Source organism: Pinus tabuliformis, chromosome J (genome assembly GCF_031772625.1).
Source record: "Pinus tabuliformis cultivar Carrire ecotype Pingquan chromosome J, CPIR1, whole genome shotgun sequence".
Taxonomy (NCBI): Eukaryota; Viridiplantae; Streptophyta; class Pinopsida; order Pinales; family Pinaceae; genus Pinus; species Pinus tabuliformis.
Window position 1 is genome coordinate 848,408,368 of NC_142295.1, and position 12,783 is coordinate 848,421,150.

A 12,783-nucleotide genomic window follows, 5' to 3' on the forward strand; every position below is an offset into this window, starting at 1 on the left:
TGTGAACATGTTTTTGTACCTCTTCCGAGATGTAATTTTTCCATATGCTACCTATTTAAGGTGTTATTAGAAAATACTATTATATTGTAATGGAAGAGGTGAAAGAAATGATACGACATTGTAACTTGTTGAATAGTTCAGAGTACTAACATAGTAAAGTCTGATATACTATAGTATATACCATATTGCATTTCCAACAGATGGGAGGCATTTGATTGAAATAAAATTTAAATACTAAAAACTGAAGCATTCCTAGGAGACAAAATAGTTCAGAAATAGCCCACATTTTGATTGAAATAAATAGTAGAGTATACGCATTTATAAGAAGCATAACATTCCAATATTGGCATTATATTTTAGTCAGTTTTGAATTTAACCAAATATATGTGGATTACATTCATCTATCATGAATGTATCTGAACATTGGTAAGTAATACCTTCAAACAGCGTATGAATGTAATATGAACATTGGTAAGTAATACCTTCAAACAGAGTATGAATGTAAACTGAACATTGGTGAGTAATACCTTCAAACAGGGTATGAATGTAATCTGAACATTGGTAAGTAATACCTTCAAACATTTTATAAATTGAAATATGATATATCAATGCACCACTCACTATAAGATGTATTGTGATTCAGAATATTTTTTCATAATTATTTAATTTATAGTATTGCCACTCCCAACCTGACGTTTCTTGTAAATTTGGAAGGAACTTTAATGTTCTAAACCCTCATATCCACATTCCCAATGTTCCTGTATTCTAGATACTTGTGCAATGTGAAGAAACTTTGATGTTATAAATAATCATATCCACCTTCCCAATGTTCCGGCATTCTAGATGCTTGTGCAATGTAGCTATTATTTTATAACAACAATATAAGTACCATTTGGCACTACCAAGAGTGTCTAAGAGTACAAAAATAAAAAGGCCATCACATTCCCCTTGCAAGAATGTCTAAAGAGTACAAAAATTATAAAGCTATCGCAGCCCATACAGTGCACAAAATATGCAAACGTATGACAAATTTAGATGAATATATTACTGTAAGTGCTAGTATGTGGTTGGGCACATCATCATTTAGAAAGAAGAAACAAATGACACAACAAAAAGAGTCAGCATCCGTTTAGTTCCCAAGGTTGAAGTTCAACAAATTAGATGTGTAGCCAGCTCATTGAAATAGGATTTAAGTTTGGAACTCATAATTTTAAGCCAAGTTCCCCAATTTGAAATAAGCAGCCACCTTCAACATGCACATAAATTCTATGGTGGGCTGGGCAAAATTACAAGAAAAATGTGTATGTATTAAGAATAATTGATGATATAGCCGTGGGTTGTTCTCAATGGTGATAGTCAGCAACATTTCATTGTATTATTCCCATACAAGGGGAGGCCACACTTGCTGCCGAGTTAATAAAAAATTTGTTGGTATAATCACCTTACTTACAATGACAATAACCACTCTTACACTAGTAGCACATCAAATCATATCTAAACACCAGTACACAAGAAGTTTATTATATCAAAGTAAATGTAACCCGCATGTCTAATTCAACTCCATTACCAGTAGTTCATTCTATCAATTTGTGATGCTTATATGACATATATTGTCTAAAATGACGCAAGCATAAAAGTTCAATGTAGTACTGCAAGCCTCCTGGTCTGGTTGAACTCATTCTGTCAATTTGTGATTCTTATATAACATATAGTCTTTAAGGAAGCAACCAAGAAAACTTTAGTACAGTCCCGTAAGCCTCCTGCTTTAGTTGACATTCCATTCATTTACATTCCAAGGAAAATTGTAAAGTTATAACTAAAATTGTAAGTTGGTTTGGATGGCCTAAGACCCGACATATCAAATCAGCAAAGGTAATTACTAAAATTCAGGTTATAAAGTCCCAAAGCCGTTGGCATTGCTCCATTATGAAAATTATTGATCTTAGTGAAACCACATATTTATGATAACAAAGAAAGTGTAGATACAATATGATCTTTGGATGATAAGCCTTCACCTAAAGGCTAAAGGGTCAACACATCCTTAGCCTCAGATATCTCTAAATAGAATGGACACAATAAGCTTTAGAACATGACATTCACTAAACTCGTACTTTGAAACCAATTTCAAAGTATTCTCAGTTATTAACTTGCATATCTACAAGCATACAGTGCAACAGGGTAAGTATAAACAGGGCAGGCCACAATAGAAAAGGTCTAAAGCTGATGCAGCTTCTCCTGGTTACAGAGCCTCTCTTCACTTTGTCTGTTGTATGATAAGTGCATCTAGAAAAGCTAGCAAATTGATCAATTGGAAGTTGAATAGTTCTGCTGGTGCATCCTGGCACCCCAAGATGATGCTTGACCCGCATCTCTAACATTAGCTCTCTGCTTTAAATTGTAGAGCTGGTCTTCCCATCTTGATCTCCATTCTTCTTTTGCAAATTCCTTCTAGAGGACAAGTAAAATAGTCAAAACAAAATAGCAAGCATTGTATGTGTCAGCCACACATTTACCATGCTAAAGCAACCCCTGGTTAGCACATTATACAAGTCATGGATCACAACACAATACCAAACGACACCCACATCATGACATGCATAAAAAAGAGGTGAATAAAGTTTTTCAATCATTGTTTATAATATAAACCTAACATAAGATAGTTCCAGATTTTGAGATCCAAAGATACACAAATTCAACATCAAACTAAGCCTCACCAAACAAATATTTCAAATGCAATCCAGCATACCGTTACATTTCCTCGAAGAGCTATTTAATAACAACTCACAACCAGTGCAACATAAATGTCTGCCAAATCATGGAAATACATGTAAACAAAGAAAACTACTATGCTAGGCATACTAAGCAACCTGGAGTGCTTTGATTTTTGTTCACCTTAAAACTGTTAGCAGTTTGACAAAGTGTATTCAAAACAATAGAATGAAGATGTTTGGACAATACAAATTGTGTCTATTTCCATACAGATCAAACTCTATGAAATTGACACAAGCAGTCACAAATGCTTTGCTAAACAGAATGCAGTCTTCACCAATTAAAAACCAATGTAGCTTAAGACAAAGCTACATCATCTTAGATGCATAACTTACGATTCTCACATCCTCATCTTCTTTTATTTTTGGCTATGCTAAGCCTAGCCCTAGGCTAGCCCATTTATTGGATGGAAGAAGACTGATCCACCCACAATGGGATGCTTATCACCAAGATACAAGTGCGGGACTTGGCCGAGCCTGGATGTCCCTTCGGAAGTTTAATTCCCCCAAAGTGGCCTCCATCCTCAAGCGCTCCCCATGAGGTTTGAACTTGTGACTTGTTGGGAACTAAATCCCATGCAAACTAACTGATCTACACCTCATGGGTTCTCACATCGTCATCTTGAATGCATAACCTATGATTCTCATAAATAATTAGAAAACTTAAGTTTCATAACATCATTGAGAGAGGGTAAAAGACCCCTTATCCATTCCATATAAATAATAAAATAGAGCGTTCATCCATTCCATACAGACAACAACAGTCTATTGAAAGGTGGGAAAAGAACTTGCATCTACTTTATTTCAAATCCCAACAGTAATCAATCCATCAAGACCCATTTTGGTTCAAATAGGTGAACCATTTCCAAACTTGCATCATAATAGAAGGAACTGTTGATTTGGGGTAGCATCGGATGTGCTCCAGCCATGAAAATTGGTGGAGAGGCTGAAACACATGAGATCTCCAAGACCGAGAATTGGTTTGGGGAAATTCCACCCGGTTAGAAAGATATTAAAATAATTAATAGTTTTAATGGAGTTCCTAAGTCTAAACTTAGGAAAATTAAAATATTAATGGGTATTAATATAAAATTGCGTGAGAATGTTCTAAAAGACATGGATCAAGCCCAATCTAATCTTAACCGTTGATTAGAGATTTAATCTCGGCCGTTGAAAACTCGACATAAAAAGTATAAGAGGAGGCTTGAGGGTCAGTTGGAGATATACCAAGATTTATTAGTCAGTTTGATTTTCTGGAGCAGGGTTTGCTGAGAAAATTCGAACAAGTAATCTGAGTTGCAGCGAGGGGCAATGAGTGCATAGTAGAGAGGCAGAGATAGTGCCAAAGGACCAGGACAAAAGCAAAGGAGGCTACGCAGAGCCAGCAGGAGCCACGCAGAGGGCCAGAGTGACTGCACAGAGGCTCGCAGGGCCTGCGTGGATGACGCAGAGGGCCAGAGAGCCAGCGCAGAGCAGCAGAAGGCTGACGCAGGGGGCTTCTGAGTGATGCAGAGGCCAGGAGGGCTGACTCAGAGCTTCTGAGAAGCGTCAAAGAGATTTTCGTGGAGCAGACTTGCTGAATATCTGCTTCCGAATAGAGGTATGGTTGCCAGATTGATTTCTCTGTTGAGTGAGCCAGTTTGGCACCCTAGTTGTACTCAAGAAGCGCTGCTTAGTAATAAAACCCTCAGAACTGTTGCACCAGTTTTCCCAAGTTGGGTTTTTCCGGGGAAGATTGTCCAAAAATAATGGTGTCACTTGTGTGTTTGTCTATTCTTTCTGTTGATGATTTTTAGATGGTTGAGACTGCATTTGTGTTTATTTTCAGTATTTATATGGTTAAATAACTTGTTAAAAATTTAAACAAGTAGGTGAAAGAAACCAGATAGTGTAGGAAGAATTTCTAACAGGTTAGACTTAGAAATTTCAACAGAGACTTTTTCAGGCCCTTGTGCACAAAAACACATTGTTCAAAGTATTTTTTTATGAACGAAAATTCAGGTTGCAACAACAGATGAGCTAATTTTAAACAACTGGCCTCCCAGATTTTCGTAGACCCGTCATTTTGATCGCTGTTACAATGAGATCTTATCTAACACGAGAATGCATCAATTGAACAATAAGGTCACCAATGCTACAATTAGCCCTTCATGAAAGAGTTAAAGCATCGACCAAAGATCTCATGATCTGGGTAGAGAGACGGAAAGGTTATTCATTTAGTGCTTGTTGCATGAAGAAGAGCATTTGATGTGTGGGACCAATACTCTATCACAAGCCTTCCAAATAACGATCCTTCCCTTTCCATCAGCGTCAATGGATGATCACACTCCACCATCTCACCTGCATGAATTCAAATCAAAAGCATTCAAATTAGGTAGAAATTAACAGACTCACTTTCACTACTGTCCATTTCCTCAACTGCAACAAATTCAGTTGAAACCAATCCATGCATACAACACAGAGATAAGATACAATTACAGGGCCTTATCATCACTGATGGCAACCACCATGTCACTGTCCATAACAGTTGGTATCCTGTGTGCAACGGTAATTATAGTGCAATCTGCAAATTCCTTTCTAATTATTGTCGGAGAATGGCATCTGTAGCATTGTCTATTGATGTTGTTGCTTCGTCTAGAACAAGGATTCGACTTTTCCTTAGCAATGCACATCCGAAACAAAATAATTGTCTTTGTCCTACACTCCAATTCTCTCCATTGTCCCCCACTACATTTTATTGATCTTTTAGTGCCACGAAAAACTTGCAAATCTAACAGCCAAATTCTTGGCCTCATGTCAAAGAATTCCATGAAATTTAAAAATATATATTGAATACAAAATTTACCTGGTGCATCTAGGCCATCCACCTTCCCTCTTACAATGTCTCCAAGTTGACACTTGTTCAGAACCTTAATAAAGAAAGAAAATAAATTCAAAGCATTATTTACTGTTGTCATTCCACATATGATAAATTCAATGAGATGTTATGTTGAATAGCATTTACATACTTCCCAAATTGTCAAATCTGAGTGCTCAGATAATGGATCCAAGTTGAAGTGAACAGTTCCTCGAAAAAGAGTTGGTTCTTGAGGAATAATCCCAAGGCGCGACCGCGAATCATGAAGCCCAATAGAGGTAGTATCCAAACCATCTATAAGGATTCTACCCCCTGCAGGTTCCACTAATCGAAAAATAGCACTAATGAGAGTGGTCTTCCCACTTCCTGTTCGCCCAACAATGCCAATCTTTTGCCCTCCCTCAAATGTACATGTAATGCCCCGTAAAACAAGGGGGCTGTTGGCTCTATATCTAATCTGCACACATATCAAAATATATTAGATTGCAAACATCATAAACCATTCAAATTTTAGTTAAAAAAATAAATGTTAACACATTCATCTTGTTGGAATGCACAACTTAGGTACCTTCAAGTCTTGCAATTCCACCTTCCCATGCGAGGGCCAACTATCTGGTGGTCTGCAATCTTCTATAACAACTGGGGCCTCACTAGGAATGTGCATGTACTGTTTGATGCGTTCTATAGAAACAATGTAGTTTGCAAGTGTACATTGGATGTGAATACTGGAAACCAATGACATGTTCAATGACAGACCATATGATAGTGCCATCCCAACAAAACCTGCACCAGTTCAAATGTTAGGCATCATCATCGTATACATAAAAGCATCCAGTAATAGCAGATATCTCCCACAGACGACCCTTAGTTTCATCGTTCATACCAGGATTGAAGCTGCCCTTTGGGAGTAGAACCATAGCAAGAGCAGAGGAGCAAAGAACAGTTGCACTTAACATCTCTAGACGCTGAATCAACCATTCATTTGCCGAGAAACTGTAGAAAAAAGGGGTTCGAATTTTTATCAATAAGGTCTAAGTTCTTCTTTAAGAACTGATCCTCAACCTTGAAAGCCCTAATGGTCATTGTTCCTGCTATGGACTCGCCAAAATGATTTGCAATAGGTGATTTCATTGTACCATTCAGTCTCATCAGTTCTTTAGCAGAGGCAAAATAGTATTTCTTATTAAATTGAACAAACAAAAAATCAATTATAGCTTCTCTCACAATATTCATAGTGAAGTATAGAGTCTTCTCAAGAAACTTGCGTGAAGTGGCGTTTTACCTGGAGTTGAAAGGTCAAATAAATCATTGGAATGGCTACAAAAAAAACTTGCCATGTTACAACAGCCACAACTCCAAGACTGCTATAAGCATTCATGGTAGACGACATGGCAAAGACAAAAGAGAAAGGAATGTCTACATCGAGAATGCTGAAATCTGAAGAAACCTAAAAAAGGAGGTGGGGAAGATAAATGTCAGTAGTTTACTACCCTGATGTACATCAAATATCACTTTTTGTTTTAAGGAGCGAAAAGAAAAGAAGGAAGCCCATGGTGATTACATAAAATACATACTCTGCTCAGAACTCTTCCCAATGGAGTTGCATCAAAAAATGCCATTGGTGCTCGGAATAAAGAACTCAAAAGCTCAGAAAAGAAGGACTTTGATGCCTCAAGCCCCCAAATAACACAAAGCAATGACCGAAGGAATAAGAACAATATAGATGTGAACCCAATGGCTGAGTACACTGTTATTAAACTTAATACACTGACTTGAAGACTTTGCACCTTTGCAACCATCAAATATTTCGTGAAATCTGCCCAATCAGAAATATAAGATGACCGAGACCAGCACAAGAACAATATAAGAAACCTTTATTCTGTTTCAAATAGTCAATATATGGCTTCAAACCACTGTCCCCAACATCCTTCTCTTCCCTTTTAACTAGCTGATCCCCCTTGGGAGATCTATTTGAAATCAGTCATTCTTTATGTGATTTGCTCCTTTGAATTTCTCTCTCGTCATTAATCGATTCATCTTTTGTGGATGGCATCATGGCTGCTGATTCATTGGAACCAACAGTATTCTTGTGTGCATTCACAAGCTCCCTAAATACCTCACTCGAGACCAACATTTCCTGATATTTCCCAGTTTGATGAATCTCCCCATCTACCATCAACTACAAAAGAGAGAAACTTTAGTGTAGAAATTCAAAGAAAAATTGCCAAAGCTATGAGCATTAGATATGTTAAAATTACAGGAGTTATAATTATGTGCAATCTGTTAAAAAACTTCGTCAAAATGTTGTATACAAGCAAACAAACAGCTTCCACATGGCTAGGACAACTGTTTACTAACCAGAATAGCATCAAATGCTGGGAGAAAATCAACTTGGTGTGTTACAAGGATTACTGTCTTGTTTGACAGTGCTCCCATTATGTATTCCTACACATCAAAATCCGTGATTAATAGGATCTGCGGAAGCTAAAGAAAATGAAAATCATTGCTGTATAAAGGTGCAACAAGCAAATTAGTAACAGCTACATAATAACTTTAAAAACCTTTATATTAGAAGGAAATCGCCATATTAACCTTAAGCAGGCTAGTAGCTGTATGAGCATCAACAGCACTGAAAGGATCATCCAATAGATAAATATCAGAATCTTGATATAAGGCACGGGCAAGCTGTATCCGCTGTTTCTGGCCACCGCTGAGATTGACACCTCTTTCTCCTATTTCAGTCTGATCACCGAAGGGAAGATTCTGGAGGTCTTTATCCAGTGAAGACTTGAGGATAACTTCCTGATATTTCTGCTCGTCCATGGGACGCCCAAATAATATGTTGTTTCGTATTGTTCCAGTTTGAATCCATGTAGTCTGAGAAACATATGCGAGGGTGCCACAGACTTGCAACTGCAGAGGCAGGTTTGAGAACAATAAGAAAGAGAATCAATCAATTTAAATGGTTGACAATGTTAAGGTAAGGAGGTAAATAATTCATACTCACACTGCCCCTTAACTTTGGTACTTCTCCAAGTATTGCAGCTAAAAGAGTTGATTTTCCAGATCCAACTTCTCCACAAATTGCCAATTTTTGGCCATGTTTAACCTCCATATTTATGTTTCTAAATGCAGGGTTTGATGAATTGGAATCCCAACTTAGTGTTGCAGAACTGATAAGAAGAGAGTGGTCAGAGTTCTGAAGAAATACACGCTCAACCACCCGATCCTGTAATTTAGTAGCCTCAAGAAATTTGATGATACGACTTAATGAGACCTTTGCTTGAATGATAACAGCAATTACATCAGGCATTAGTCGAATTGGTTCTTGAACAAGGCGCAAAGTGGCTATGAACATGAAAACGTTGCTTGGAGTAAGAGTTTATGTTTCTCAATGTGGGCTTTGATGAATTGGAATCCCAACTTAGTGTTGCAGAACTGATAAGAAGAGAGTGGTCAGAGTTATGAAGAAATACACGCTCAACCACCCGATCCTGTAATTCAGCAGCCTCAAGAAATTTGATGATACGACTTAATGAGACCTTTGCTTGAATGATAACAGCAATTACATCAGGCATTAGTCGAATTGGTTCTTGAACAAGGCGCAAAGTGGCTATGAACGTGAAAACGTTGCTTGGAGTAAGAGGAATTTTAAAAAAATAGCAGGTTATAAAAGTTACAGTCGAAACCAAAACGGGAGATGACCAAAACAACAGCGAATTATAGGCTTTCCGAAACTGAACCGCAGATAGCCATTTGAACTCTACCTTGTGCAGCTTCTCAATACTTTCTTTGAAGCGTTCCTCCCATGCATGCAATTTCAGTACTTTCATAAGCACCAGAGCTTCTGTGGTAGCCCTTAACCGATGATCCTGGGCTGACATGAGTTCAGTTTGAAACTTATGCTGTAACTTTTCCAATGGAGAGTTAAAAAGAACGGTAATGATGATAACTGCCAAGGCCGAAAGTGTGGCCCATCCAATTGCATGGAAGAGGATGCCTAAAGCAAATATAAGTTGGCGTACTGTTGTCCAAGTCTAATGAAACCAGAAAGGAAGTTCGCCAATACGATAAGAATCTACCGCCATATAATTCATGATTTCTCCGGATGTATGTACCTGTTTAGCTTCATTGGACAGATTTAGTTGTTTCTGATAAATTGCTGCAACGAGTGAAGAGCGCATTTGCAGACCAATCCGTCTAGTGCCAATATACCATTTCCTTTGAGATATGGACTCTATGGTCTTGGCAATAAAGAGTGTTCCTGCCAAAACAAATCCTTCATATTTGAATGACTGTCTACCTTTTGAAAATCCAATAAAAGCATTCAAAACAAGTGGTCCAGAAGACATAGTAAGTATTTTGAGAAAAGCATAGAACCCAGTCCTTGTTAGATTTTTCCAGTGACAGCAAACCAAAGCCCAGAAAATTGATGGAATGCCAAATGGGTTTTTCTGTTTTTGCCTCAACAGTTCTTCTGTAAATGTTGTATAATTATTCTTTGCTTGATCATCTCCACACACACAAGGCAAATCATCTTCTTCTAGAGGCTTCTTCTTTCCTTTGGACAAAAGAGAATTCAACCACCAAAATGTTATCCTGCTGAAGAATCCTACCTTGGCAAAAGGAGTTACAATGGAATTTAACTTCAATGTTATCTGATCTTCCTCAGAAAACCTCTGGCTGGAGTTGAGATACCCATGATTTCGGTAATCCCTGCCTAGAAAGGGTTCTGACAGAAGATCATCCTCTGAACTCTTCAAATCCTTTTTCGCAGCACAAATGAGCATCAAGCAACATGCTGGCCATGAAACAAGGGAGAGAATAGTGCCATAGGGAAGCTCTCTGTCATTGATGAAATTCAGTCCAGCTGAAACACAATCCACTGTTCCGAGCAAAAATGACACGATCCACCAAACACGCACAAATGTCGTTACAGACCGCGTTAGCCCACTCGTTACTGTTAATCCGAGTGTAAACCATGCCAATCCTTGCACTAAAAGTACAAGCCATTCGTGCAAGGGAGTTAAATCAAACCCATTTCCTAATTTCTCTTGTAAAAGCCAAATCCCCAATCCCAAATTAATTGCACCCAAAATAATATTTATCACTGCAACACATGTGCGAAATGGCTTTCGAGGTTTCACATTTCTCAGTATGCTCGTCCGCCTTACCCACTTGATGAGAACGATGGACCAGAATGTCAGCAAGAAGACTAAATGTATGAATGCGATCAGAGCATGTTTGCTGCATGAGGTCAAATGGAACGTGTGTAGTAATTCAGAGTAGAGAGATAGGGGTAAACTGCAGTTCTCTTCACAGCGTTGAGCAGGGGACAATGCATTTGGGGTGCCACAAAAGTTGTTCCAGAGCTCTGGGTTGATAAATCAATTCAATGCAAGACAATTAATAAAAAAATTGTAGAAGTTCTTGACAAATTTCATCTACCATAACAATCTTATAAACATATGAATATCATATTATATATATGCCATACGACCAGGGCCATGCTACCCATTTTGTTGCAAAATCCGTGATTTCAAACAATAGAAATAGGATAACTCAGACTAAAAATAAAAAAATATAATCAGAGTAATGAGATTACCTGTAAATATTGCCATCCTTGTTCTGTAAACCACATCCGAATGAATGTTTTTGATATTTTGATTTAGAGTTGGGTCACTGACATTCTCAATGTGGATTGGGGAGTCTGCACTGTCTGAAAACAAGTTATTGATGGTTTTGTCCTATCATATTCTCCTCTCAGAAGCTTTTAAAAGTAGTACACCATTAAACTACATAAATTGTTAAGCTCTTTCCTATGCCCAATGCATGAACCTCCTACTTCTGCAGTCTCCCGAATGCTCCCTGAGTTTCCTAATCGACTACTCAAGGCAATAAGGGAAAAACTCAATCATCCAAGAGAACTAAACTTTCCCCAATCAGACAGAAACCATACTCTGTCACAGAGTACTTTCCCCAATCAGACTAGAAACCATACTCTGTTACAGATTATTCAAGTCAGGTCACATCAGGCTTGTCCAAGCTCTATACTGATACATTTAATGGAGGCAAAGACGCCAAAGTACACTGATCCAAAACAGTGTAACGAACCTTGGCTACTCTTAAATAGAAATTCCGTTCCCAGTAAACATCTTGGACAACACAACCTTCTGAATCTATGTGACATGGGTGCCCCGTCCACCCTAAAATAAAAAACAGAACACCCTTGTATGCAAATAAAGCAAAACTATCCCAACCTGACCATCTGCAGTTCTTTCAACAAGTTGAGATTAAACTCAAAACCCAAATCTGTAAACTATCAAGAAAAAACTGCACCCTGTCAATACAGTGTCATGAAGCCCGGCTAGACATAAACAGAAATTCCATTCTCAATAACAAGACTACCTTACAAACCCAATCGGTGCCACAAAGAAGATGACCCATGTATCATAGATCAAGCAAAACTATAACAACATGTACTCTTTCAATACAGTGTCATGAAGCCCGGCTAGGCATAAACAGAAATTCCATTCACAATAACAAGACAACCTTATAAACCCAATGGGTGCCACAGAGAAGAAGACCCATGTATCACAAATCAAGAAAAACTATAACAACTTTCCCCTGTGACAGTCTGCAATTCTATCAACAACTTGGGGATGAATCCAAAACCCAAATCTGTAAATATCAATGGAAGCAATCACATAAGACACTGAAACAAAGTGACATGCATGAATAACAAGCATTAACAAACAATTTTACTGAATCAAATGCGTTTACTCTACGCTATCAGTCTAAAACCAATAGCAGATCAACTTCTGATCTATTAGCAGTTTGACGAAGTGTATTCGAAACAAATACACTCTGAAGCTCCGCGCGACGCCATTGTCATCAGGTCCAAATATCGATTCTTGCCCTCATGCAGCCTCCTCTACAGGCCTCGTCATCATTTTTACGCCATCCTCTGCACGAACCCTTCACTGCAGGTCCCCGCCCTCCTCTGGAGCGACTCCGCCTACGCCCTCCTCGACACCCCCGCCCTACTCTGCATCAAACGCGGATATCCGCGCGTAGGACGGGTTCGATAACGTGGTTAGGGTAAACGGTTTGATAACTAATAGCATTACGTTTTTTTAAGGTGTTTTTTAATGTTTT

General features: G+C 38.3%; 1 protein-coding gene across 1 annotated transcript; it reads right to left on the reverse strand.

The window, feature by feature from the left end:
- Positions 1 to 4,980: 4,980 nt before the first annotated feature.
- Positions 4,981 to 12,379, reverse strand: LOC149229360 (ABC transporter C family member 10-like). The gene is given in 16 exon segments (XM_089375826.1): positions 4,981 to 5,103; positions 5,252 to 5,358; positions 5,361 to 5,495; positions 5,614 to 5,677; positions 5,777 to 6,082; positions 6,194 to 6,408; positions 6,509 to 6,635; positions 6,637 to 6,804; positions 6,908 to 7,072; positions 7,200 to 7,426; positions 7,429 to 7,804; positions 7,984 to 8,070; positions 8,218 to 8,538; positions 8,633 to 8,854; positions 9,111 to 10,999; positions 11,231 to 12,379. Coding segments are annotated over 16 exon segments (4,548 nt in total). The 5' UTR covers positions 11,247 to 12,379.
- Positions 12,380 to 12,783: the final 404 nt, after the last annotated feature.